The sequence below is a fragment of the Pelodiscus sinensis genome, chromosome 3 (assembly GCF_049634645.1).
Source record: "Pelodiscus sinensis isolate JC-2024 chromosome 3, ASM4963464v1, whole genome shotgun sequence".
Classification (NCBI taxonomy): domain Eukaryota; kingdom Metazoa; phylum Chordata; order Testudines; family Trionychidae; genus Pelodiscus; species Pelodiscus sinensis.
The window spans coordinates 55,323,804-55,351,400 of record NC_134713.1 but is presented as its reverse complement, the minus strand read 5'-3'; the positions used below and the strand labels follow the sequence as shown (position 1 = coordinate 55,351,400).

Genomic DNA, 27,597 nt, shown 5'->3' with positions numbered 1-27,597 from the left:
GGCAGGGACATGGGGGGAAAGGACAGAATGGAGTGGTGCCATGGGCAGGCATAACAAGAGTGGGACTGCAAGTAAAAGGAGGGGGAAAATCTCTCCCCCCCCCCACCCCGGCCCAGCCATCCAGCAGCCCTATTCCGCTTCTAACCAGATCGACCTTGGGCAGCTCACACAGGCACAAAGCGAGATTCAGTCCTACGCATGCATGCACACACACCCTAACGTGTCTGTGCATCTGCACAGGGCAACCACTGCCATTCCTAATGCAGTGTAATATAAGAATAGCCATACTGGGTCCATCTAACCCAGCAGCCTGTCTGATTACAATGGCCAATACCAGATGCCCCAGAAAGAGTGAACATAACTGGTAATCATCATGATCCCTCAGTCAGGGGTGGCCTGTCCATATAGGTGAACTAGGCGGTCGCCTAGGGTGCCAAGTTATATGGGGTGCCAAATGGTGGTGCAATATTGTTGAGGGGTTTGGAGATGGGGGCGCCGATTGCATGGTTCGCCTAGGGTGCCTGTTGCTGGCAGCTAGACTAGGGCCGCCCTTGATCCCTCTCATGAAATCCATTTCCAAACAGAGGCTAAGGACGCCATTCCTACCCATCCTGGCTAATAGCCCTTGATGGACTTAACCGCCATGAATTTTAACCTTCATGAATTCTAGCTCTTTTCTGAATCCTGTTAAAATCCGTGGCTACGTCTACACTGGCCCCTTTTCCGGAAGGGGCATGTAAATTTCACCAGTCGTCGTAGGGAAATCCGCGGGGGATTTAAATATCCCCCGCGGCATTTAAATAAAAATGTCCGCCGCTTTTTTCCGGCTTTTAAAAAAGCCGGAAAAGAGCGTCTAGACTGGCCCCGATCCTCCGGAAAATGTGCCCTTTTCCGGAGGGTCTTATTCCTACTTTTTCCGGAGGATCGGGGCCAGTGTAGACGCTCTTTTCCGGCTTTTTTAAAAGCCGGAAAAAAGCGGCGGACATTTTTATTTAAATGCCGCGGGGGATATTTAAATCCCCCGCGGATTTCCCTACGACGACTGGTGAAATTTACATGCCCCTTCCGGAAAAGGGGCAGTGTAGATGTAGCCCTAGTCTTCACAACATCCTTTGGCAAGTAGTTCCACAGGTGGGCAGTACAGGACACAGCGTGCCACAACCTACTGACACGTGCAGCGCAGTCACGTGCAGCCTCCCACTGGAGCGAATGTCCCCACCGGGAAGGGAGGAGAGATTCCGCGTGCCTGAGAGTATCTCCAGCACGCTGCTCCTGCCAACTACGCTTCCAGCAGTCGCTCGCGCTCTCTGTGCGCATGCGCTGTTTTGGCTCATGGGCAGGGAGTGCCGGCTGTGCCGGAAGCAGGGACCATGGAACCTATCGTCATTGATTGTGCGCCCCAGATCCAAGCCCCAGCCTCGCCCATTGCGGCGACGCATGCGCAGGTTTATGGGGGGTGGACGGAAGTTGTCCTCGGTCACCCGGCGGTGAGGGGAGCTGGTGACGTTTGGTTGTTGTCAGTGGCTCCGCGGCTGCGGAACTGTCCCCTTCTCCGCGCGCAGGCGCAGTTCTCTCCCACTCGTCCCTGGCCCGAGCGGAGGCGGCCCCGGTTCCCGAGCGGAGCGCCGTCTGCTCCCCCTCCTCAGCCCCATGGCGGTGAACTACAACGCGAAGGAGGAGGCGGACGGGCACCCGTCGGGAGTGGGGGCCGCGGGCGGCGGGCCCGGCGGCGGGGCGGGGAAGAGCCGCAAGCCGGATAACACGGCCTTCAAGCAGCAGCGCCTGCCGGCCTGGCAGCCCATCCTGACCGCGGGCACCGTGCTGCCCGCCTTCTTCATCATCGGCCTCATCTTCATCCCCATCGGCATCGGCATCTTCGTCACCTCCAACAACATCCGCGAGTACGAGGTGAGGGCCGGGCGGGGCGCGGCCTCTTGAGGCCGTTACGGGCCCTGGGTCTCCCTGCCCGGGAGAAGGGGGAGAGATGAGACGCGGGGCGGCTTTGCCCTGTGCGGGGAACACTCCCCTACGGCGGGTACCGGCTCTGGGAGGTCGCGGACGATGGCGGGGAGGCCGGTCTGAGCTCACCCTCGTCTCCTGGTGAAACCTGGGCAGAGGCTGAGTGGGGCAATCTCGAGAGCAGGAATTTCGGAAAAGGAAGCCGGACTTTCTAAAACCAAAATGCAGGACAATGTAGCACTTTAAAGACTAACAAGATGGTTTATTAGATGATGAGCTTTCGTGGGCCAGACCCACTTCCTCAGATCAAATAGTGGAAGAAAATAGTCACAACCATATATACCAAAGGATACAATTAAAAAAAATGAACACATATGAAAAGGACAAATCACATTTCAGAACAGGAGAGGGATGTGGGGGGGGGGGGGGGAGAAGGAAGGAAGGTAAGTGTCTGTCAATTGATGATATTAGAGGTGGGGAGAGTGGGATGTCTGTGAGCTAATGGTATTAGAGGTGATAATTGGGGAAGCTATCTTGGTAATGGGTAAGATAGTTGGAGTGTTTGTTCATTCCTTCTCGGAGATTGTCGAATTTTAACATGAATGACAGTTCAGAGGATTCCCTTTCAAGTGCAGATGTAAAAGGTCTTTGTAGCAGAATGTAGGTGGTTAAGTCATTGAGAGAGTGTCCTTTCTGGTTAAAATGGCAAGAAACTGTTTTTTCTTTGTGATCTTGTCTGATATCTGTTTTGTGGGCATTAATCCTTTGGCGAAGTGTCTGAGATGTTTGTCCAATGTACATAGCAGATGGACACTTTCGGCACATGATAGCATAGATTATATTTCTGGATGCGCAGGAATATGTGTTCTTGATCTTATAACTCACTTGGTTAGGTCCAATAATGGTATCAGCAGAATGAATATGTGGACAAAGCTGGCAACGGGGTTTGTTGCAAGGGAAGGTACCAGGGTTGGTATTAGTGTGGTATGTCCTGTGGTTGTTGGTAAGAATCATCTTGAGGTTAGGTGGTTGTCTATAGGAGACTATGGGTCTGTCTCCCAGAGCCTCTTGGAGTATGGTATCCTGTTCCAGTATAGGCTGTAGTTTATTGATAATGTGTTGGACAGGTTTAAGTTGGGGGTTGTAGGTGATGACAAGTGGTGTTCTATTGTTGGTTTTCTTGGGTCTGTCTTGAAGTAGATGGTTTCTAGGTATTCGTCTGGCTCTGTCAATTTGCTTTTTTATTTCTCCGGGTGGGTAGTTGAGGTTTATAAATGCTTGGTAGAGATCCTGAAGCTTCTGGTCTCTGTCAGTGGGATTAGAGCAGATGCGGTTGTATCGAAGGGCTTGGCTATAGACGATGGATCGTGTGGTGTGTTCTGGATGGGAGCTGGAAGCATGTAGGTAACTGTATGAGTCGGTGGGTTTTCTGTAGAGAGTGGTGTCTAATTTTCCATTGTTGAGTTGTACTGTGGTGTCCAGGAAGTGGATCTCTCGTGTAGAATGGTCCAGGCTGAGGTTGATGGTGGGGTGTAGGTTGTTGAAATCTCTGTGGAATATCTCCAGTGTTTCTTGGCCATGCGTCCAGATCATAAAGATGTCATCGATGTACCGTAAGTAGAGAAGGGGTGAAAGGGGACGGGAGTTGAGGAAACGTTCTAGGTCAGCCATAAAGATGTTAGCATACTGTGGGGCTATGCGTGTACCCATGGCTGTGCCGCTGATCTGGAGGTATAAGTTGTTCTCAAACTGGAAATAATTGTGGGTGAGAACAAAGTTACATAAGTCTGCTATCAGGTTGGCAGTAGTGTCCTCTGGGATAGTGTTTCTAATTGCTTGTAATCCGTCTTCATGTGGGATGTTGGTATATAGAGCTTCTACATCCATTCTACATTCTAAAACCAGGCAGACTTCTGGGAAATGCCCTGTAGGGAGCCTGGCTGCGCTGGCCTCAGGTGATGAGGGAGGGAGGGAATGGGAGCTAATGGGTCTCTACCGTCTCTAGTTTACCTTATTATGGTGCATCTCCTATGTCGCTTTCAAGCACACACAGAAAAATTCTTCATCCCTAGCCTGGGCAATAACTGGAAGATCCAATCATCTTTGTGAAGCATCTTTGCGAAGCATCTTTTCCCCCATACCAGGGTCAGGTGAGGTAGCTTTAGGTAGTAAGGCAGTAACCCTATAGGATTACAGAGGTTACAGAAACATAGATTGCTGGTTTGTTCTGCTTTTCCGCTGGACATTGCTAGATCATCCTGTCTTTTCATCCTCTTACGGTTAATGTGGTTTTGGAGGTGAAGAAATGGCTTCTGTAGGAAATGACTCTTGTCAATTTAGTCAAATATCAACATTTTAAAATAACTTGTTCTGAATCTACCACAGTATGTTCTTACCTCCTACTTTAGTCAGTGCAAGAAATAAACATTAGAGATGACCTTGCCTATGAGTATACTCCCTTGATACTGATTTCTCCAGTCTGGTCAGCATACCCTTCAAGATCTGCACCTTGATTTCACTAATTTTTAAGTTTTTACTAACATGTATTAAAATGCTAGTGTGAACAAGTTAAATGTAATTTAATGCTCATTGCAAAGCTGAGGTAACCATTTGCAATGTTAAAAATCATGTTTCTTTTTTTATTATTAAAAAAAGAAAATTTTGCAAGTGTTAATGTTCCCTAGAAGCTTTACATGTCAGAAATAAATTTGGATATAATGTGCCAAAGGCATTTGTATTTTCCAGTGATATATAAATACACAGAAAATACATAGCCATAGCTTTCATAAAAATCATTAAGCTTTGGCTTTATAACGCTTAAAGCAGTAAAGCTCCAAGATGAAAAACTGCGCATCAGCAAGTCAAAAACAAACTTCCCATTGTTAAATTTGATACATCAACTCTTAGCTTCTGTATATTATGTTGGCTTAGACCCTGATCTTGCAAACACTTACATATATGCTTAACTTAACTTTACAGCTGTGAGTAGCCCTCTTTAAAACAGTGTGATTATTTATGGTAATAAAGTGAAGCATATAGTGGCTGCACACTTAGGCATGCAGATCAAGTAATACCTGTTACATAAAAGCAGTATTGTTCACATCTGTCTGCTGGTGGAGATAATCTTATGGAATGAAGATGGAATAGTTATGGAAATAATTTCATTAGTTGGGTTGAAAGTGTCTGTAGCTTTTCATTTGTTTATCTTTGTATTATGATAGCGTTAACATTTTAACAATGTGGAAAGGAATATAAAAATCAAACTTTTAAAAAATAAATTAAACCTTTAAAGGCATTGAATTTAAAAGATAAGGTATAAATGTACTTTTTGTTCTAGTATTGTGTTTGCTCTTCATGTATATTTTTAGAAAGCAGTGTCTTTCTGTCCAGATTTGAGACCACACATCCTATCTCAAAATCAACTCTGAGCTACTTGAAAGAACATGGTTGAATTACAAAGAGTACCTTTAAGATTTTTTATGAAATAACGTTTAGGATGGACATGTAAACTTTAATTTTGAGTGTCTTTAATGATTGAAACAATAGTAAAAAGTTGTTACTTCTAACATACCAACCACCATTGTAGCTGTTCATTTATTTAAAGAAACAAATTTCCTTAGCTTTGTTCTAAAATAAATGATTGCAACAAAAAATATTTCAAAGGGCAAAAATCAAACGGCAAACTAAGGATGTTAAGTTTAGATTAATTGAATAGTCAATAAGGGCTTCTCCGTCTTTGAAATGTAGCGAGAGCCCTGAGGAAGTGCCGCGGGGAGCACGGCCTGTTGGCCCCTTGCTCCCAATGGCGCTTTGCTTTTGAAATGTACAAGAGTCTTTTTAAAGATATATAACAATTGTTTTCTTCCTCAGACCTGCTCAATTCCCTTGGCATAGGCAAATCCCCAACTGGCATAGAACCATTTTTGTTGTCTTTGCTGCCGTATAAGGGGTGTGGCTGCATCCATGGATGCAGATTTCTGTGGCTATAAAGCAGATATTCATGGATTTGCAGGGCTTTGCTAATAAAAGCACCATGGTGAAAAAACAGGAACTAGCTCTTGGGAACACCTCTCTTCCCCCTCGGTTGTGGATGATATGCAAACCTAATGATTTAACTTACAGAATTTTTATGAACAGTGTAATTTTTTTTATAACTATTCCATGGTTTAAAACTAAATGCATATGTTAAGTAATTCACAGATTTGAAACAAGTTCATTTTAAAGTAAAATTTAATCAAGTAATGTCAAAAATCGTTAGTTTGCACTCCTATAAACCGGGATTCTTTGGTCAGGCAACATCCGTGGTGTGACGTTCCAGAATTAGAGAGTCCTGGCATGCTGTGGGAGGTGGGGGCCACAAACCAGTCATGAGACAGGGGTGAGGACAGGAACCTGGTGTGTGGACCACTTGGGTGAGGGGGGCAGGACTGGGAGGTGGGGAGCGAGAGGGAGGAGGAAGCCTAGTATGTGGCTCAGTTTGGCTGCGGAGGGGAAAGGGGTCCAGGAGCCAGCGCGCAGCTAAGCTGGGCATTGTGGGAGGGGGGGAGTGTGGCGGGAAGGCCTGTGAACAGCCAACCTGAGCTGCCCAGGAGAGCCAGAAAGCCTGGTAGGGCGGCAGGGCGGGGGTGGCAGGATGTGGAGCCAGAAATAACCTCCCCTAGTCCAGGAAAATTTCTCATCTGGGACCAGTCAGGTCCTGAAGGTACCAGACCAGGGAGGTCCAGCCTGTATACTTGCTTATTTTCCAATAAAGCCAGGCTTACCAAACAAACTTGAATATTCTAATACATTAATAGCAGTCTCAGTCAGTGAATAATTCCATCTCTTAATATATGCAAACATGTTTATTTTATACAATTATTTATAAGTTCCTGCTTCTTGCTCAAAATATAATGGCTGTATTGGTTTAACTTGAGAAGGGAGCTGTATAGGAAGCAATTTAAGCATACTTTGTTGAATGCTAATCATTCAGCTAACTGTCAAATAACAATAGATAGGTCTTACATGGATTTCCATTTAAGTTGTCTTGAATTTAAATATGGAAACTTTCCAACACTTTTAACATAACATAACATAAAATGGCATATCCTTTATACCATTCCCTTTTCTAGCACGTTCTGAAATTTAGGTGTTCATAGTTGCCCAGGTTTAAAAAAAAGTTCGTATAGTTGGATGGAAAACAAGTGTAGAGCTAGAAAAAAGGATATCCTCAGTGTCTTACTATTTTCTCCTGCTTTCTTTTCCTCCACCCTGGGAACAGTACAAGTAGTACTGGATAAATGTAAATTCTTTAGGATTCATTCAAGAGTGAAATATCACATTGAAAATCAATTCTAAAAGATGCTGATAAGCTGAGCCAGATCTACATCAAAAATTTTCAGCTATCAATAATATTATGTATGCAGAATCCAAATATTTATTTTGACAGGATGAACAAAATTGACCTATAATAATATCGCAATTAAGTGTGCTATTTATTTTAGGGGACCACAAATGAAAACAATGGGCTTCTTTTACTGTTTAATATTAGTATTATTATAGGAAAAAAAAGAGGTCCCAGTCAAGAGTATGGTGATGGTCCCATTGTTGGTACACATATTTAGAGAGAGATTTTCTACTTCAGATGTTTAAAGACCTGACATGTTAAAATACAACCTGCCTTTTAAATTTTAAAATAACAAGTTTTGGTTTTGAGGTGTAGGACTCTTTGGCTGACTAAAGAATAAGGGTGGATTTTGGGTATTAAGGTCTCTGTGAAAGATTCATCTTAGATTTGGCTTGCCTTAGAAAAACTATCAATTGTTAACAGGTTTCAATATGATACAGGTTCAGCTGCTGTTTCTGTCCATATAGATCAGGCTAGATTGTACAATAGTTTCAGATCTACATCCAAAGACCTTGCTGATACTGGTGAAATGGTACCATTTCTAAGTAAACCCAGGGCCTACAACTTTATTTTTTAATTTTGTAATTCAGCCTTCCTGCTGACACTAGAAAAAGTATTGCTTGCTCATAATGAGGGTCAGCAAAGGGTTCAGATGCAGCAATAGCCCAGACAAAAAAATGTGCAACAGCCTTTTGGAAAACCTTTTGGAAAACCATTCAAATAGTTGTTCTTATTATCACCGTTCTTGTCAGGATACAGTGCAAAATTATTTCATTTACATACTTTATAATATAAACACCAAGCCACCCTAGAATATTTGAATTATATCATTTTGAAAGTTAGATAATCCACAATAAATCAAAGAAACACCAATAGTATTCTCCATTATTCAGTGGTCAACTCTTCTTCTTAGCTTTCTTTAAAGACATGACAACATAATTCTCTTAATATTTTACATTTAAGAGCTAGCTTTTCAAAAGTTCCCAGGTTGATTTCTGAGCATTTTAAAAAACACTCATAGTTTAGGTGCCTAAATGCAGGGATAGCAATGCATTTGATAAACCTCCATACGTTCGTATGTTTTTAGCACAGGTGGGGTTTTTTCCCTGCTGTGATGTGAAATGCCTATTTGTGAAATCTTAATTCTATAAAAGGTCTTCTGTGGGGGGAACATTCTTTGGATCAGAGATGGAGTTGATTGAGAAACAGATTAATGTAATCTTTTCTATTTGGTTTAGTAATTGTGATTTTATATCTTTCATTGTAATGCAGTATCCTCTTTCTCTTGCAGATTGATTACACGGGAACTGACTCTTCTAGTCCCTGCAACAAATGTTTAAATATGTCGTGGAATAGCACACCACCTTGTACTTGCACCATTAATTTTACACTGGATCATCCCTTTGAGGTCTGTTACTTTGTATGTGAGTTGCCCATCAGAATTATTGTTGTTTTACATTCATAACTTTTGCATTTATCATTGTTTTTTTGGAAGGTATTGTATGTGTTTTCTTCACACCTGCTTTAGTTTTTTTCCTTAGAGCTCTTCTGTACCATTTAAGTCTTAAAATCTAAATTTGTATGTTAGAGGAACATCATATTTGCTTACTCTCGAAAAATCAATCCTGCTATGCTTTCCTCTTCATCTGTCAACTTATTCTGTGTGTCATATGTCTTCTACACAAACTACATCCATTACCACAGGTGAATTGGGCCTTAATTCATTTTTTGCTGTCCAGAAATGTATAACATTAACTGGACCCCCATAGATTTACCATGTGTGTGTTTGACAGTCTATGTTGAGCTTTTTTTATTAAATTCTTTTTATATTGTACCATTAATGGTATAGTATGTGAGCGCTTTCATCTAAACTGCCTGTTGACATTTTGGCAGTCATTAACCAGAGTTTGATGATCCTATTGTAAAGAAGAAAGTGGACAGCCTACATTAGCACTTTCAATCATTGATGGAATCACTGAGATGATAGTATGACCATAGGAGATTTTAACAATAAATCTAGTGTAAACAAAGCTTGCAAATCACTTTTATGAGTGTATCTAAGGGCATTTGGTTTTACAGAAGTTTGGTCTTACATTTTATAAGAAAATTTGATTTTCTCTGAGTTTTAGAAACACTCTAATGTAAAGATTTGAAAAATTGGAGCTACTTGACTTATGAAATGCCATGCGACCCTATGCTGCCCAACAACTCTTGCATGTGGTTAGTGAGAGAGAGCCTGATCAGAATATCAATACTACTCCAGTGGTTGGAGCACTTTTCTGACAAGTGAGAGACTACTCATCACTCCTTCAGATGGGATGGGAAGGAACTGAGCCTGGATCTCTCACATTGTAGGTGTGTGCTCTAACCACTCAGCTAAAAGTTATAAGGAAGATAGCCACTGCTGTTCATTGTTTGATTCAAGAATGGTGCTTGTCAAGGCTGTTCCCCACTCTGGCACTTCCAAGTGCAGAAGGTGGGCACCTGAAAGACTTTAAAATATCCTGCCACTAAAGGTTTGTATTTAAACTCCCCAAGGTCATAGATTCCCTGGCCTTCAATTGATATCGCTGCCACTGCCTGAATGCAAAATCCACTTTGAGAACCTAGGAAGGCGCTCGTGGGAATTCCTTCCTATGGGGTACCCTCCAACTCTTTAACCCTTCCTCTGGAGAGAGCTTGAAAAACTGTAATTTCTCTTAATAGTTGGCATTGCAGTCTTATGCATATGCACACAGAACCTCTTGCCTTCCAGGACACAGGACTCAGATCATAGTCTTAAAAGGGTGATTTTTATTTATAAAACATGTTTGGTGAAACATTACTTGATTGCTAGATGTTACAGAGCAACTGGGAAAAAAGGGATTAAAACACCGAGAATTGTTTCCCTGGGATTCAGTTTAAGAAGTTGCAGTGGAAGGGAGGGTAGCTACATGTGCTCAGTAGGGATGTGATAGTGCATTCATTTAAATACCTGGGCTCATTCATTAACCTTCATGGTTACACAGAAAGCCCCCCTTTGACTCACCACTGCTGCTTCTGCATCAGAGGCAGCAGCGGGGGTTGGAGGGAGCATGTGGGAGCTGGTGCTCGCAGAGAGCCAGCTTTTAAGCCAGCTTCCCACTAGCCCTGGTTCCAATGGATCTGCCTCCCCCAAATCTCCCAGCTACTGCCTCTTATACAGGGGGACAGAGCAAGAGCTGGTGAAGCCACCTTCCTATCCTTACAGGCTCCCACTGAACTACCTGCCTGCCTTCCTCCCTCCCCCCTCCTCTGGTGCAGCAGTGTACAGAGAACCTAGGCACATAGGCACTGACTATGTGAGTGGTCCATAGCTAGAACACGCATGGGAAAAAAAAATGGAAAAAAATGATGGGTGCTCAACATCCATTGGGATAATAAGCTGAGGCATCGACAAATGAGCTTTTGTGTATTTTGGACCCCATCGACTATTTACTGGGCATCCTGATAATCTGTTTTCATCCTGATAAGCTGTTAGTGTGCCACCTATGGAGCTGTTTCGGGAGGGGGCTTGTGCTCCCCTCTTGAGTTTTCACAATGGAGTGAAAACAGGAAAATGAACTGCTGCTCTACGCTGTCACCAGAGCAACCTGAAGCCCTTAGCTGGTATGATCTAAGCAAGAATTTGCTGTTAGCTGATAGAGCTGTCCCCAGGGTATTTGTTGCAGGGGCATTATTTTATATACTGGTGCAATAGAAAATCCCTTTCAATCTGCCACTTTGTATTCTGCAGACTAATGTGTTTATGTATTATGGACTGTCCAACTTCTATCAAAACCATCGTCGTTATGTGAAGTCTCGGGATGACAGCCAACTAAATGGTGATAATAGTTCTTTACTTGTAAGTAAACTTATGCTCAAGTCTAACAATACGTAAGAATTAAAATAATTAAGTAACAAGCATGCTGCAGAAGCATTTTCATCATTGAGGTAAAATTGACACTTTTCTCTGTGTAATAGGGGACATTGTCAAAGAATCAAGTTTACTGGTGACTTCATTTGTTACACTAAATGGACATTATGTACTTCTGTTAGATGGATTATGGTATAGAAGATTGATCTGGATTATGGTACAGTAGATTGATCATTGCTCGCTATAAATAAATGTATTCTGATTATCTTAGATCTGTTGTGGTTTTCAGGCAGTGAAACTAGTTTAACTTCATCTTTTCTGTCTGAAGTTTTACCTTTCACTAATGAACAATGCTCAGCTAGTTAGCAGATTTCACTGCTTGGAATTGGATACTCAGATTCAGCATTCCAATTGATTAGTTACTGATTATAATCAAATGTCAGTATTAAAATGCATGTGTTCAAAACAACTGTGTGAAGTTGCTCATGGCCTTTTTGGGCGGGTTTTTCCTTCTACAAGAGGCGTGAGAACATAAAGGATAGGAATAAATGGTCCATTTTCACTGTGGAGAGAGAGAAACAGCGGGTCCCCTAAGGATTTGTACAGGGACCTACATTATTCAGCATATTCATAAATGATCTGGAAAATGGGGTTAACAGTGAGGTGGCAGAAATCGCAGGCAATACAAAATTACTCAAGATACTTGTCCAAAGCAAACTGCGAAGAGTTAGAAAGGGATTTCTCAAATCTGGGTGACAGGGCAACAAAATGTAGATAAAATTTAATATTGATTGATGCAAAGTAATGCACATTGGAAAACACATTCCTAACTATTCATAAAAAATCATAGGGACCAAAGTAGCTGTTCCCACTCAGACATCTTGGAATCATGGATAGTTCTCTGAAAACAACTTCTCAATGTGCAGCATCAGTTAAAAAACAATGTTGGGAATCATTAGGAAAGGGATAGATAATAAGATAGAAAATATCATAATGCTACTATATAAATCCATGGTACTCTCAGATCCTGAATATTACTTGTAGTTGTGGTCACCCCGTTTAAAAAAAAAGATATATTATAATTGGGAAAAGTACAGGGAATGGCAAAAAAAAGAATAAAGGGATATGAGGAGAGATTTGAAAGACTGGGACTGTTCAGCTTAGAAAAGAGACGACTGTGAGTGGAATATGATAGAGGATTATAAAATCATGAATAGTGTGAGAAAGTGAATAAGGAAGTAGTATTTACCGTTCACATAATAGAAGAACTATGGATCACGCAGTGAAATTAATAAACAATAGGATTAAAACAAACAAGGAAGTACTTTTTCATGCAAGTCACAATCAACCTGTGAAACTTGTTGCCAGGGTTGTTGTGAAGCATAATTGGTTTCAAAAAAGAATTAAAGAAGTTAATGGAAGATACATCCATCAGCAGCTCTTAGCCAAGATTATCAGGGATGCAATCTGTTCCCTGTAAATTGAGAACTTGGATGATCATCCAGGAGAAATTCAAATGCTGCCCCTATGATTAGCGGAGGTGTCCACCGCCTGCACTATGTGTTTATATTGGTGGTGCACATCTGTACATAAAATTTATTCTGCACACAGATGTGACAAATTAGAGGGAACATTGGCTACCTGTGGGTATTTCCGCTTCTGAAAATCATTGCTTCAGGGGCTGTATAACACTTGATAACTTGATAATTCATCTGCTCTATTCATTCCCTCTGAAGCCTCTGGCCACAACCACTTTTGGAAAACAAGGTACACATTGGACCTCCTTGATTGGCACCCTTGGTACTTGACTGGTCCCAAATGACTGATTTTACCATACTAGGGTAATCCCCTGCCACTGGCCTCCTAGCCTGCTGCCCCTCCCTGCTGCCAGATTGGCCAAGGAGCGGTGAAGCCCTGGGGATCTCTAGCTCTCATTAGCCCTGCTGCAGCCAGCACACCACTGGTGCAGCTGGGGATCCTGGCCTTGGGAATCCCCAGTTGCTAGCCCCATCTGCTGGCAGCACATCTGGGGGTCCTTGGACAGGGGCTCCCTGGCCACCACCAGCCCCTCTACTGCCAGTTTTGTTGGGGATCTCAAGTTCTGATCTCCCCAAAAGCCACTGGCCAAGGGCTGGGACTCTTTGGTCCAGAAACACCCATGGTCCTGCCAGATATTGCTAGACCAGAGAGTCCCAGATTACCCTTGGTCTATCCAATTAGAGCCATTCTTATGTTCTTAATTAGGCCATGTCTACACTGTGGGTACTGCAGTAGCATAGTGGTGGTGCCATAGCTATACCACTATAGTGTAAGACAGACATGGGGCAGAACAGAATTTATTCCATCACCATGGAACCACCACGTGACTTGGTAGGGACTATATCTAGGTCAATGGAAACATTCTTCCATCAAACTGGCTGCATCTACACTATGGATTAAGTCAGCATATCTGTGGTGCTCAGCGGGTATGGAGTTTTAACATGTAGCTGTGTCAACTACGGATGTTAAAACCAGCTCCTCCCAGCAACAGCTCCTGCTCCCCCCCCCCCCCCCCCCGGCAAATGCTGCTTCTGATAGAGGCAGTAAGGTGGGGGAAGTGACTATTCGACTAGTCACTCGAAAATCCAATAAGATTTTGCTTATTCGATAGTCATTTAGTTGCTTACATCCCTACTATATAGAGCTTTGATTTAAAAAAAAATAAATTATATTCTACAATGTAGATATGTGGTTTCTGAACTTTGATTTGGTTTTTGTTTAGAGTAAAAACGATTACAATTAATATTAAAAATGATATTTATAAATAGTTCTGACAGTTCAAGTTATATTGCTCAAAGGATACAGAAAATGTAGTTTAGAATGGAATTAGCTAGTTGAAGATGTCAACTATATCTTCTTTTCTTTTAAATATTAGAATCCCAGTAAGGAGTGTGAGCCTTACCGCACGAGTGAGGGTAAACCCATTGCTCCTTGTGGAGCTATTGCCAACAGTATGTTTAATGGTATGGTATTTTCTTTTAAATTACCTTATAAAACTATCAAGACACTTTTGCAGTCTGATATACACATCAAATTATGCTATAAATTATTTGAAATTGATTACAGGTGTTAGATGATTATTTTTCCTTAAATTAGACAAGCATGTACTGTGCAGATCAAATAGATTTTGTTGTAGTTGAGTGCTGCAAGAGAAACATGCTGGAGGAACTGCTACTGATTATTTTCTTTCTGAAACTGTTTATCAGATTCATTCAATTATGACAGACAGGGTCAGTGATGCTGGCTGTTAAATTTATATATCTAGTATACGTGCAGTGTATAAAATAAAACATAGAGATGTAGGTGAAGAGTTAGAATCTGGGGGTAGCATGCGCAAGCACAGTAGGAACAAAGGAAAGAAGAGAAAATATAGAAGGGGAAGTATAATAAATGTCTTAGATATTTAGATTCAAATACAAAAAATATGGGGCATAAACAGGAAGAATTAGAAATACTAGTGAATCACAGTTATGACATAATTGGCCTCACATAAATATCTGTAATTCACATGAGTGAAATATTGGATAGAGGGTGTAGGCAAAGGAAAAAGGAGAGAGTGTTGCTTTGTATATCAAAAATGTATATACTTACACTGAGATTGATGTGGAAGTAGGAGACAACCTTGTTGCAAGTCTCTGGGGCTACGTCTAGACTGCAAGCCTCTTTCGAAAGAGGCTTTTTCGAAAGATACTTTCAAAACCTCTTTCGAAAAAGAGCGTCTAGACTGCAAGCAGTACTTTCGAAAAAGCAAGCCGCTTTTTCGAAAGAAAGCACCCAGGCAGTCTGGATGCTCTCGTTCGAAAAAGCCCTGTTTGCATTCAAGAACGCCTCTTTTTGAAAGAGCACTTTCAAAAAAAGGCGTTCTTCCTCGTGAAATGAGGTTTTCCGCCATCGAAAGAAAAGCCGCGTTCTTTCGATTTAATTTCGAAAACATGGCTGTAGTCTAGACACAGGTGAAGTTTTTTCGAAAAAAGACTACTTTTTTTGAAAAAACCCTTGAGTCTGGACACAGCCCAAGTAAAAAGGCTACAAAACAAGAGTGATATCATGGTAGGTGCCTACTGTAGACTTCCTAACTAGAAAGAAGAAGTGGGTGAAGCTTTTTTAAAAACAACTAAATAAAATCCAACCCAAGTACCGGAGTCGGTGGTAATGGGAGATTTCAACTAACTTCACATCTATTGGGAAAATAATACAACAAGGCACAGCTTACCCAACAAGTTATTATTCAACAATGAGTCCCACATTTTAGGAAAGATGTGGTAGAATAGGAGATGATCCAGAGAAGAGCAACAAAAATGATTAAAGGGCTAGAAAACATGACCTATGAAGTAAGACTGAAAGAACTAGGTTTGTTTAGTTTGGAAAAGAGAAGACTGAGAAAAAGACAGGATAGCAGCTTTCGGGTATCTTACAGGGTGTTATAAGGAAGAGAGAGAAAAATTGTTCTCCTTAATCTATTACGATAGAACAAGAAGCAATGGTATTAAATTATATCAAGGGAGATTTAGGTTGGACATTAGGAAAAAACTTCCTAACTGTCAGGGTGGTTAAGCACTGGAATAAATTGTCCAGGGAGGTTGTGGATTCTCTGATTGGACATATTTAGAGCAGATTAGATAAACATCTATCAGGGATGATCTAGATGGTGCTTGCTCCTGCCATGAGGGTAGGGGACTAGACTTGATAACCTCTTGAGGTCCCTTCCAGTTCTAGTATTCTACGATTCTTTGAATGCATTGGTGACTGCTTTCTCCACCTGTTATATAAAGTTACTAGGGGAAAGGCTATTCTAGATTTGATTATGACAAACTGGGATGGACTAATTGAGAATCGAAGTGGAAGGCAGCTTGGGTGAAAATGATCCTGAACTGATAGCATTATGATTCTAACAAATGGCAGAAGAAAAAGCAGCAGAATAAAGACAATGGGTTTCAAAAGCAGCCTTTAGCAAACTGAGAGAATTGATAGGCAAGATCCCATGGGAAGCCCATCAAAAGGGAAAATAAAGAGTTCACAAGAGTTGTCAGATTTTTAAAGAGACATTATTAAGTGCACAAGAGCAAGCTATCCCACTGTGTAGGGAAGATAAGAAATTTGGTAGTGACCATGCTGGCTTAACCAGGAGATCTTCAGTCACCTGAAGCTGAATAAAGAGTCATATAAGAAGTGGAAACTAGATCAAAGGATGAATATGGGGGGGAAATACCCACAAGTGTTTAGTGACAAAATTAGAAAGGCCAGGGCACAAACCAAGATTAACCTAGTTAGGGATATAAAGGATAATAAATGTATGGGAAGCAAGAGCAGTATCAGGGACCGAGTAGACCCATTACTCAATGAGAAGGGAGAGACAGTAAAAAGAAAATGCAGCAATGGTGGAAGTGTTAATTGCCTTTTTGTGTTTTCACCCAAAACAGTGATTAGACGACTGACTAGTGAACATCTATGTAAAGGGTAGGATCTGAGACTAAAATAGGAGAAGCGCAAGTTAAGAATTAGACAGACAAGTTAGGTGTCATCAAGTTGGTATGGCCTGATGAACCGCATCTTAGAGTAGGTAAAGAACTGGCTGAAGAGATCTGAGAGCCATCTTTGATAACTCGGGGGGGACAGGAGAGCTCCCAGAGGACTGGAAAAGGGCAAATATAGTATTTATAAAAAGGGGGAGTAAGAGCAACCCAAGGAATTACAAGCAATTAGCTTAACTCTTGTACCCAGAAGGTTAATGGAGCAAATAATCAAAAATCAGTTTGTAAGCTTCTAGAAGATAAGGTGATAAGTAACAGCACAGATTTGTTGGGGACAAATTTTGTCAAATCAGCCTAATACACTTGCACCTCTTTAATCAGGCAACCCTGGGAAACAGGAGATTTTGAATTTAAAAAAAATGCCAGGCCAGGGACGGCACTGCAGGAGCTTAGGTCTGAGAGCAATGGGGTTGGGGTGCTTACTTGGTGCCCTACTCCTGGGGGCACATGTGTTCCGTGCCCCACACCACTCCGAGGCATTGTGCCCTGCTGCTATGGGAGTGGTGAAAAAGAGCGTTGCTACACTGGTTCCTCCAGCGGAGGGGAAGAGAGAGCAGTAGCATTCAGAGCCACTTATTCCTCCCTCTGCCAGAATTAGGGACACCCAGAGTACAGGGTTCAGGTGTATCCTTCTCTAACAAGGGTAACAAGCTTTGTGAATGGGGCAAAGCACTAGATGTTATATATTTTTACTTTCGTAAGGCTTTTGATGCTGTCTCACATGACTTTCTCATAAGTTAGAGAAATTCGGTGTAGACAAACTTTCTATAAAGTAGGTACACAACTCACTAGAAAATTGTACTCAGTAGTTATCAATGGTTCACTATCAAGCTAGAAGGGCAAATCAGGGGCTCTGCAGAGATCTGTCCTGATTATTTTGAATATCTTTATAAATTATTTAATTATTACATAGAGAGTACACTTATGAAACTTGTGGATGATACCAAGTTGAGAAGAGTTGCAAACTCCTTAGGGGACAGAATTAGAGTTCAGGATGACAAGCTGGAGAAATTTTGATAAATTAAATGCAAAGTACTACACTTGGGAAGGAATAATCAGTTGCACAAATGGGAAATGAGTACCTAGGAAGGAATATTTCAGAAAAGGATCTGCAGGTTGTAGTGCATCACAAATTTAATGAGTTATTAATTTAATTCTGTTGCCAAAAAAGCAAACGTGCTGGGATGTATTAACAGGAGTATTGTAAACTAGCACAACAATAATTCTTCCATTTTATTAGGCCTTATCAGTGCTGAAACTGGAGTTTTGCGTCTAGTTCTGGACACTACATTTCAGGGAAGATGTGGACTAACTGGAGAAAGTCCAGAGGAGAGCAACAAAAATAATTAAAGGTCTTTTGGGCTTGTTAGGTCTGGGGAAGAGAAGACTTGGGGAGGTGGGGCAATAACTGTCTTCAAGTATGTAAAGGGTGTATTAAGAAAAGGTAAGAAATTGTTCTCCTTAACTACTAAGGACAGGACAAGAAGTAATGGGCTTAAATTTCAGCAAGAGAGATTTAGGCTGGAGGTTAGGAAAAACTTAACTGTAGGGGTAGTTAAGCATTGTAACAAACTACCTTGGCAGACTCTCGAATCTCTGTCATTGGAACAGGTTAGACAAATACGTGTCAGGGATGGTCTAGATAATATTTAGCCCTGCCTTAGTGGGGTGCTCTTGACTAGAAAACATATCAAGGTCTCTCTTAATCCTATATAGCTATGAACCTATGTCTTATGAAAAAATTACTTTACTCTGGTAGTCATGATCTATAAATGCTGTGTTCTCTAGTATTTCTGGAAATATCAGAAATCCTGAAAAGATTAATATAGAGTTGAATTGAAGCTTTTTCTGCTCTTCACTAACTTTAATTTCTCGTATTAGATACATTGGAATTGTTTCGCATTGATAATGAAACAAGGATCCCTGTTGTTTTGAATAAAAAAGGTATTGCTTGGTGGACAGATAAAAATGTTAAATTCAGGAATCCTTCTGGAAATGCACATAATTTGACAGCACTTTTCCAAGGTAAGATATCTCAATTTCAAATTCAATAGCAAAATACTGAAAACATATATCAAATACATTTTTATTAAAAAGCTACTGTTACTGATTTTTTTTTTCCTCATTGCAAGCATTGGAGTGGGCATCCTAGTATAACAATGCTGTGTTTCTGCTAAGAATACCAAGCTCAACACATTTTTTGTCATCAGTCCATTCTGTTGTTTAGAGACAATTTTAGCATGTGTATGGGTTTATTTTACTGTAGTATTTTTATAAGATTTAAAATCAACATCATCATTGAACGCAACTGATACTTTAAAAAACATGTTATAATTCTCTGCATGTCTTTCTGAAATTTTAGATAACGTCTTAAGTAAAATTAGCAGTTTGTCGATCAAAATATCACAACATCACAAACTCAAAGAAAAATCAAGGCACGCTATTCTAGTTTCATAAATTCCTATAGGGAATTAAGCCAGTTCCTTTATTTTTCTAATACAGATTGTCAGATACAGTGAATCATAGAATCATAGAATAATAGGACTGGAAGGGACCTCGAGAGGTCATCGAGTCCAGGCCCCCACCCTCAAGGCAGGATCAAGCTCCGTCTACGCCATCCCTGACAGATGTCTATCTAACCTGTTCTTAAATATCTCCAGAGAGGGAGATTCCACCACCTCCCTTGGCAATTTATTCCAATATTTGACCACCCTGACAGTTAGGAATTTTTTCCTAATGTCCAATCTAAACCTCCCCTGCTGCACTTTAAGCCCATTACTCCTTGTCCTGTCCTCAGAAACCAAGAGGAACAAATTTTCTCCTTCCTCCTTGTGACACCCTTTTAGATATTTGAAAACCGCTATCATGTCCCCCCTTAATCTTCTTTTTTCCAAACTAAACAAGCCCAGTTCATGAAGCCTGGCTGAAGCCTGAATATTTGTTTAAAAAAAAAAATCACCTAACTTGTAAATATTTATGGAAGAGTAGGGCAATGCTCTTTATTTAAACAAAAATTATCATGGAGGTTATGACTTTAGGTCTACATTGATGCTTATAATATTTAAATGTCTGAAATAAAATATTCAGGTTATAATTAATGTAGTAGTGCAGCTAATGTTGCTCTTACCAGCTTATTTTTAATTTCTGCTTGTTTTGCTCTTTTTGTAAATCCTTTGATATCCAGTTCTAACTTCATGGTTAAAGGTATACTAGCTTAATATCACATCCTTAAGAAAAGTGTATTGTTTATATTGCTAATAGCACTTTGGATTATTATATATATTAATCACAGAACTTTGATTGAACTATTCGGGCTACTTTAATTTTTGTGTTTTTTAGTTTTGGACCGTTCTGACTTTCTGATTGTAATATACTAGCACAGTGCTGCAGTTTTTAGATTGCTAACTTAGAGAAATCCTACAACTCTACATGTTCCCAAAACACTTCACTAATCTTAAATTTAAAAACATTTCTATTAATAGGTTCTGTAAAAGCATGTTTTCCAAAATTAATTAATTTTGTAATGAAACTGATATGAGTATGACCTTATGTTCTCTAGCAACTGTACTGATTTCTTGTACTGATTTATAATTGGCTAAAAACTAAATTACCATTAGCTGCCAATATCTACAACCTCAGAATAGGGATGTAAAAAGTCTTTTAAAAATGTAACCACTTAAAAATCTTAGCAGTTACGTGTGCTTTATGCTCTGCAGTATAAAGCTTTATTTATGAGCTTTATACTGCAGAGCCCACAGTGAAGCTGGCTCCCCGGGAGTGTGACTGGCGTGGGGGTTGCTGATCCCGCTCCCAGAGAGGCTTAGCTGCAGGCTCTTCTATACTATAAAGTCTGCAGCAAAGCCGCCTCTGGAGCAGGGCTGGCAGCCTTTGCTGGCCCTTCTCCCAGGGAGCCAGCATGTAACCTGCAGTGGGGGGAGTGGGGAGGCAGGCTGGGCTGGGCTGGACTGGGCCTGGCCTGCCATGGACAGGGAGTGAGGCAGCCCCTGCCAGCAGTGGGCCCTGTGGAGTTAGAGCAGCTCCTTGCCTGGGGAGAGTGAGGATCTGCTGCAGTCCCTAATGGTTAATCAGAACCAGTAAGCCTTACGTGTCAAGGCTAGGCTTACTAGTTAACTGGTTAACCATTTACATCCTTACCTCAGAGTCTTAGAAAAAAGTTCTTAAATGCACATAATATCAAAACCTGAAAGATATACTTCTTGTCTAAATATTTCAAGTTAATTGAATTCTTCAATTTTAGGCACGACAAAGCCTGTAAATTGGCCCAAACCAGTGTATATGCTGGACTCAGAAGCAGACAACAATGGGTTCATCAATGAAGATTTTATTGTGTGGATGCGTACTGCAGCGTTGCCTACATTTCGGAAACTATATCGACTGATCGAGAGAGAGAATAACTTACAGCCTACCTTACAAGCTGGAAAGTACTCTTTAGATATCACATACAGTATCCTTTATTGAAACTTTATAAACTGCTAATATCATCTGGAATATCCGAATCTATGTATTTATAGCTTTCAGAATTTGTCAGATGTAAGTACAGTAATTCATCATTTAACACTTATAGACTTGGGGTAAGGTATTATGTTTCAGATAATGAACGTGTTAAGTGAAAATGTGTTATGCGGGGTCAATTTTCCCATGGAAAAGATGGGGATTACGTTTTGAGCGGTGGTGTGTGTTGGGACTAGGACATAAGGTTGGAGGAGAAAGGGGACTGGGTTACAGCAGGGTGGGGAGGTGTTTGGCTCTGGGGAAGGGAAGGGGAGGAGAGGGCAGGGGAATTGGGTTGGGAGTATGCCCCTGTGACAGGTCTGCCAGGAACCGCACTGTGTCCAGCAAGGGGGGTTCGGTGGTGAATGGTGTGGTGAGCGGTAAACTCTCTGCCGCTTTGCAGGGGGGTGGGGGAAGCCCTGCACAGCTGCCGGCGACGGGCCAGCTGGGGAAACCCAGCCGCCGGCCTGCAAATGGGGGTGGAAGAGATGGGGCAAGGCATCAGGCGAGGGGGAGTCAGCAGGGAACAGCACGGCAAGTGGCGAACCCTCCACCGTTTTGCAGGGAGGCGGTGGAAGCCCCACGCAGCCGCCAGCAACGGTTGTGTAATTCAAAAAACGTTCCCTAAAAAAAAAAATCATGCTATCACGAAAACGTGTTAAGCGGGCACATGTTAAATGAGGAATTACTGTATTTCAGTTTTGAGAGACTTAATTCAGAGAAGCTAATGCAAAGGATGTGGTTTGTGAATATTCAGTATCCTTTTTGTGTTTTATTAGTTACATAGCAGAACCACATAGCATGTCTACTTTTAAATTAATGAAATTTTCAGCCTGGTTTACTATTTGTGCAAAGAAGACTGCTTTGGTAATTGGTTGAAAGAGGGCAACATGGCACATACAATGGAGGTAAACAGCTTGATACTGTAAAGCAGGGCTGGGGAACCTTTTTTGGGCGGGGGCTGCTGACCCACATAAAAATCAGTTGAGGGCCAAGTGAGAAGCAAAAAACCAACAAAAAACAGGTGTGGCCTCTGACTGAGAAGGAAAGGACATTCCTCGCATCCCCTTGCACAACAGAGCCTAGGGAGGCCCAGACTAGTAGGTTTTGTGTACTCCAGTTCTACAGTGGGTAATGGGGGAGGCAGGAATGCCAGCGTGAGCTCTCTAGTGTTGGGGGAGGGAAGGGGAGAGAGGGCTATAAGCCTTGGGGACTGGATCCAGGCAAACTGGGAGCTGTATTCGGCCCCTGGGCCTGAGGTTCCCCACCCCTGCTGTAAAGAGTACCCAAATGAATCTCTATAGAAAATCCTGGCATCTATCAGACACATAGAAACTTCCTCATCTAAACATTTCACGTTTTTTATTTGTTCTCAAATGAGAACTGGTCTTTAGACTGTTGGAGAATGTTGAAGTGTGCAATAATGTGCTAAGTCCTTTAGACAGGTGTAAGGACAATAATTCAGTTTAATACTTCACTGAAGATGGTACCTTTTAAGTAGGTGGTGGAAGAATGGCAATGCGAGGGACACATTCCAGGTACAGGCCTTGCATGGTAAACCCAGAGACAAAGCTGTAGTACGCTGAAAACTTGTATTCACTGCGGTGCTAATGTGGGCTTTTACTTGGGTATGGTCCCTAGCCCAGTTCCTGAACACATACACAGATCTCTAGCCTTGTTATGGTGCTTTCTGCCCTGGCTAGCTGGCCTGTCAGATGCTATAGGCTAAATCCAAAGTGCTGCTTATACATGGCCAGAACAACTCAGGAATCACTAGTCTGCCACTGCCTTCCCACAATCCCCCCTTCCCTCACAAGCTGTATGTGTGTTTTTTGTTTTTGTTGTTTTTGTTTTTGTTTTTTGCTTTGTCTCTTCTGCATTTCCTGGTGGAGTAGGGCCAAGACAAATTCCTCACATAGCTCCAATAATGTGGCCTTCCTCATGTGGAAATTCTGGGCTCTCTGCTCATCATACTAGGTGTCCATGATGATATACTCTCATCATTCTGCTTGTAGTTCTTTTCTAGAAGCATCAGTCAGCTTAGGGGTATTCTTCTGTGTTTACAACCTACATCCGCTATCTCCACTGCTCCATGTCTGCATTCTCCGTGTGACAAGCTGCTACCAAAGTGTCCACTACCAGTGTCATACTTGCGTCTGCTTCCTGTTTCTAGAATGAGTTGCATTAATGCCAACAACAGTTGTGTTGGATCCAAGCCATGCTATAACTTAGGAGGAGGCGACAGACAGAAATCTGAAGTGTGACAAACTGGAAATGGTTTACTTCTACTGAGTGGACCAGTTCAACACAAATGCCCAGAAAAGACAGACAGGTTCTTCCACAGAACACAGTGAAAATAGTTTATAGACCCATGCAGAACTGAACCATAGAACATGGCCCCAAAGTCTTAATGCTTCACAAGTGAGTACAGCTCTCACGTGGACTAGGGATGTTAACAAACATTTATTTTTGCAAATGTGTAACTACTGAATTTTTTCAGCTGTTACACATTTTCATGCAGGGGCGCAGAAACAGAGGCAGCAGTGTGGGAGGCAGGTTGTTCCGCAGGAGCTGGTACGTGCAGGGAGCCAACTTGAAAGTCAGCTCCCTATGTGTACTGACTCCTGCCTGCCTCCCCAACCCCTGCGCTGCTGCCTGTCTTATCAGAAGCAGCAGCGTGGGATGAGAGAGGAGGCAGCTGTATGGGACCTGGTGCTCCTGGAAATCAGATTTTTAAGCTGGCTGTCTCCGAGCACTAGCTCCCGCCTGCCCACCCATCCCCCACTGCCACCTCTGTGGAAGGGAGCAGGCTGCTCTATGGGAGCTGGCATATGCCAAGAAATGGCTTAAAAGCTGGCACTCTATGAGCAGCAGCTCCTGCTTCCTCCCCCTTACTGCCTTGCAAGGGGAGTGGTGCATGTAACTGTTAAGATTAACCAGTAAGCCTGGGTTTATCAATTAATTATGTAAACAGGTACACACTAACATCCCTAAGGTGGACACAGTAAAATGGATGCATTCAAGTGTGACTGTATGTGCCTTTAAATGTGGTCTAGATCTATGCCAATAATCATATCTATATGCAGTCATCTCAGTTACCTCTACATGAAAACATACAGAAAAGGGGAAATAAAGCAGAAAATTAGCATGTCATGAAAGAAGAAAGGTAGTGTGAAAAAAAAAAAATAGGAAATAGGTAGGAGCTGTGAACATGAAAGGCCAGTTCCTCCACTTGTGCAAACTGTATCATTGCACCGATGACAGTTTACACCAGCTGAAGGATCTGGTCCAGGACAAGCTTAAAACTCATCTGGAAGGTAAATGAAAGCCAGTGGGGGAGGGGAGGGATCATGAGAAGGATGTATTCAGAGAGAGTGAAATAGGTGACCTCTGATTCCACTTTGGACAGATTGAAAGTTAGGGGAGAATCCAGAATACCAGACAGGAGGAAGGTTGCAAAAGTTACTATTAAAACTTTAGCGGGGTCTGTACAAGAATTATTAATCATGTATGTGACTAGCAGCTATATTACTGGTCATTGAGAGAGCCTTATTACATTTATACTTATTGCTGTCTTTCATTATCCTGAGCAGTAGAGAAAAGTATGTGAAAACTCACTAAGAAAATTAGATCACTAAGGAAGTCAGGTATTGGGGGGAAGGTATGTTACATTCTGTTACCAGTAGAAATTATCTTCAGTTTTAATATGCCAGACATACTTCTAATTAAATGACTAGGATGAATTTTCCTATATGTTCTTCAGATTACCCTGTGCACAGTTTTGATGGACGGAAACGGATGATCCTGAGCACCATCTCTTGGATGGGAGGCAAAAATCCATTTCTGGGAATCGCTTATATCACTGTTGGGTCCATATGCTTCTTTCTAGGAGTTGTGCTGCTTGTCATCCATCACAAATATGGAAATCGAAACAATAGTGCGGACATTCCGAATTAGTCTTGCATTCTGAAAACAAATGTACTGCATGTGCATCGAGGCCAGTCCAGAGTGAACCCAAGTTTTGATAGCTAAATCTGCTTATATTGCTTCTGAAGCTGGGTGCAAAACTCTTTCTCTGATGCCTTTTTTCCCCTTGCTGTGGATTGACTTTTGAAAATGACGGGTATGTAATTAGCTATACTGATTGTATCCATGCTGACTGCATAAATGGTTTTTTGATGTTTGCCTCTTCCTAGGCAGGCTACATGATGCATTTAGCCCCTGTTCCCTTAATGCAACTTGCTGCTTGTTTCTGTGCTATGTAATATATCCATATGATAATATATGTATAGGTTTTGTGGAGAAAGGAGACTGTTTTAGGATATCGTATAACTTAACTATTCACGATGTCAGTGCTATTGAAAGGAAAAAAGTCTTTAGTGTTTGTTCACGTCACTGTATTGTGTGCATAGGCTTTATGTTCCTTGCTGAGATGTTTAATATATTAAAGTTGTAAAATATTTCCTGTGTCAAGTCCAAGTGTGTTACACATTAAATCTTCATAAAATGCTGTTATGAATGCACAGAACTAATGTATTTTAGATATCAGATGTGCCTGGCATGCCCTGAAAATGTCAGGAGACCTATCAGCTGACTATATGGGTGAATTTCCAAGTTTAATTTCAACTTGGAAACAAAGATAAAAGCCAGCTTTGTTTGAAGTCATATTTAGAAGCAGTTTAGTTATTTTATGTGTGATCTTGCTCTTCATGAGCAACTCAAAGGCATTAATCAAGAAGAAATGAAGTTCTTTCCAGACTTAAATCTGGGTGGGATGTCTGTTTTGCCAATGCGGGAACTTCCTTGTTTTGCTCTAGTTAGAAACAAACTTAGAGGTTCAGAGCAGGCTTTGCTGTAGTAAATCAAATATAATACAGATTGACCCTCCCTAGTCCAGCACCCTTGGAACCGGAGTGGTCGTGGACTAGAGGAGGTCAGGCGTCCGACCTTTCCTGGGGCTCCCCTCATGGCGGTTGCCTCAGGAGAACCCAAAGGCCTGACCTTCTCTGTGTCACCTGTCTGGGTCTGCTGCCCCCAGCCCATTCCTGGGGCTCTTCTTCCTACATCCAGCCCTGTGTGCGGGGCGGCAGCTGCTGCTCCTGGGGTTCCCCATTGGGGAGGGGACAGGGAGCCCTGTGAGTTAGCTGCCGCCATGCTGAGCCGGAGTTGTGGAACCCTGGGAGCAGCTGGGTGGCTCTTTACCCGCAGCTTACTGCCCCTCCATCACAGCCGCTCCCAACCTCTAAGGCTGGAGCGCTCTCGTCTAGCAACCTCTGAGGTCCTGCTGGACCATGGTTATTGCTGAACCAGAGATTCCTAAGATGAGAGAGGTTCAGCCTGTATTCAATTCCCTCATTATTTGGAAACAAATAAAACTGAAATATACTCTTGAATCCTAAACTGAAAGAATTTAAAGTTCTTGAGATGACTATCCCTTTTCCTTTAACATAGATTGATCTTGCCATGAAAGTAATTTTAATTTCTGTTACAAGAAGTGTGTGCTCTTTCTTCCCTCAAATCTCAATATTAAAACCAGATTAACTTTTGTTGTTGGCTTATTCAAAGATAACTGTAAATTGTAAGCTACTGCATTCTTATAATTTTATATGGTGCATATTATACATTTTAATTTGAATGGCAGAGGTTACTTTACTTTTATTTGGCTTGATAAAGTATCTGAATATTCATAAATGTTGCAATTATTGGATGAAACTTTTTAAACTTATTTTCACCTGAATATGTATTTTATTTTGCTGAATGAGATGTAGTTTCAATGCAATTCAGCCACATTTTGATATTTCTGCAATCATATACACTTGTTCATGTTTCAGTAGCTTAACTTGTAGTCAGTTTCTGAAATATACTGTATTAATATATCAGTTCTGAGACCTGTGACCATTTTTTACTGACTTGCTTGTTTTCTTGTGTAGTATTTTAAGTTCAGTGTAAATAGTTTCTTTGTATACGTGTGAAATGAAGCAAAAGTTAAACCAATGATTCAGTTAGTTTCTTTGTTCACCAATATGTTTTAAAACAAAAATCTTATTTTATGTAGTTGACTTCAACATATAATGTGGTATTTCAATACATGTTTTTATGTCCAAAAGAACAGTTTGCGATTTTTTGAAAGTGTTGAAGTTTCATGTCATCGGCATTACAGAATTGGACATACAACTGTGATTAATATCTCTACACTGCATTATTAGAAAAGCTGCACAGAATAGGTTAGGTTAAAAAAGTAACTTGAACCTATAGAGTAGTTACTAGATCTTATTTATTAAACGAGTAAGGATACT

General features: G+C 41.5%; 1 protein-coding gene across 1 annotated transcript; it reads left to right on the top strand.

Moving 5' to 3' along the window:
- Nucleotides 1-1,436: 1,436 nt before the first annotated feature.
- TMEM30A (transmembrane protein 30A) lies at nt 1,437-27,346 on the top strand. Its single transcript, XM_006131942.4, has 7 exons — nt 1,437-1,908; nt 8,637-8,753; nt 11,100-11,207; nt 14,134-14,221; nt 18,671-18,814; nt 21,048-21,254; nt 25,065-27,346. The coding sequence occupies exons 1-7, from the start codon at nt 1,651-1,653 to the stop codon at nt 25,256-25,258; spliced, it is 1,116 nt and encodes a 371-aa protein (XP_006132004.2). The 5' UTR covers nt 1,437-1,650; the 3' UTR covers nt 25,259-27,346.
- Nucleotides 27,347-27,597: the final 251 nt, after the last annotated feature.

What these genes read in the sequence shown, in the direction of transcription:
- TMEM30A (XM_006131942.4), top strand. Translation starts at nt 1,651, where the DNA reads ATGGCGGTGAACTACAACGCGAAGGAGGAGGCGGACGGGCACCCGTCG. An exon ending in ACAACATCCGCGAGTACGAG is followed by an intron (nt 1,909 to 8,636) that starts GTGAGGGCCGGG and finishes TTTCTCTTGCAG; the next exon opens with ATTGATTACACGGGAACTGA. An exon ending in CTCTTTAGATATCACATACA is followed by an intron (nt 21,255 to 25,064) that starts GTATCCTTTATT and finishes TATGTTCTTCAG; the next exon opens with ATTACCCTGTGCACAGTTTT.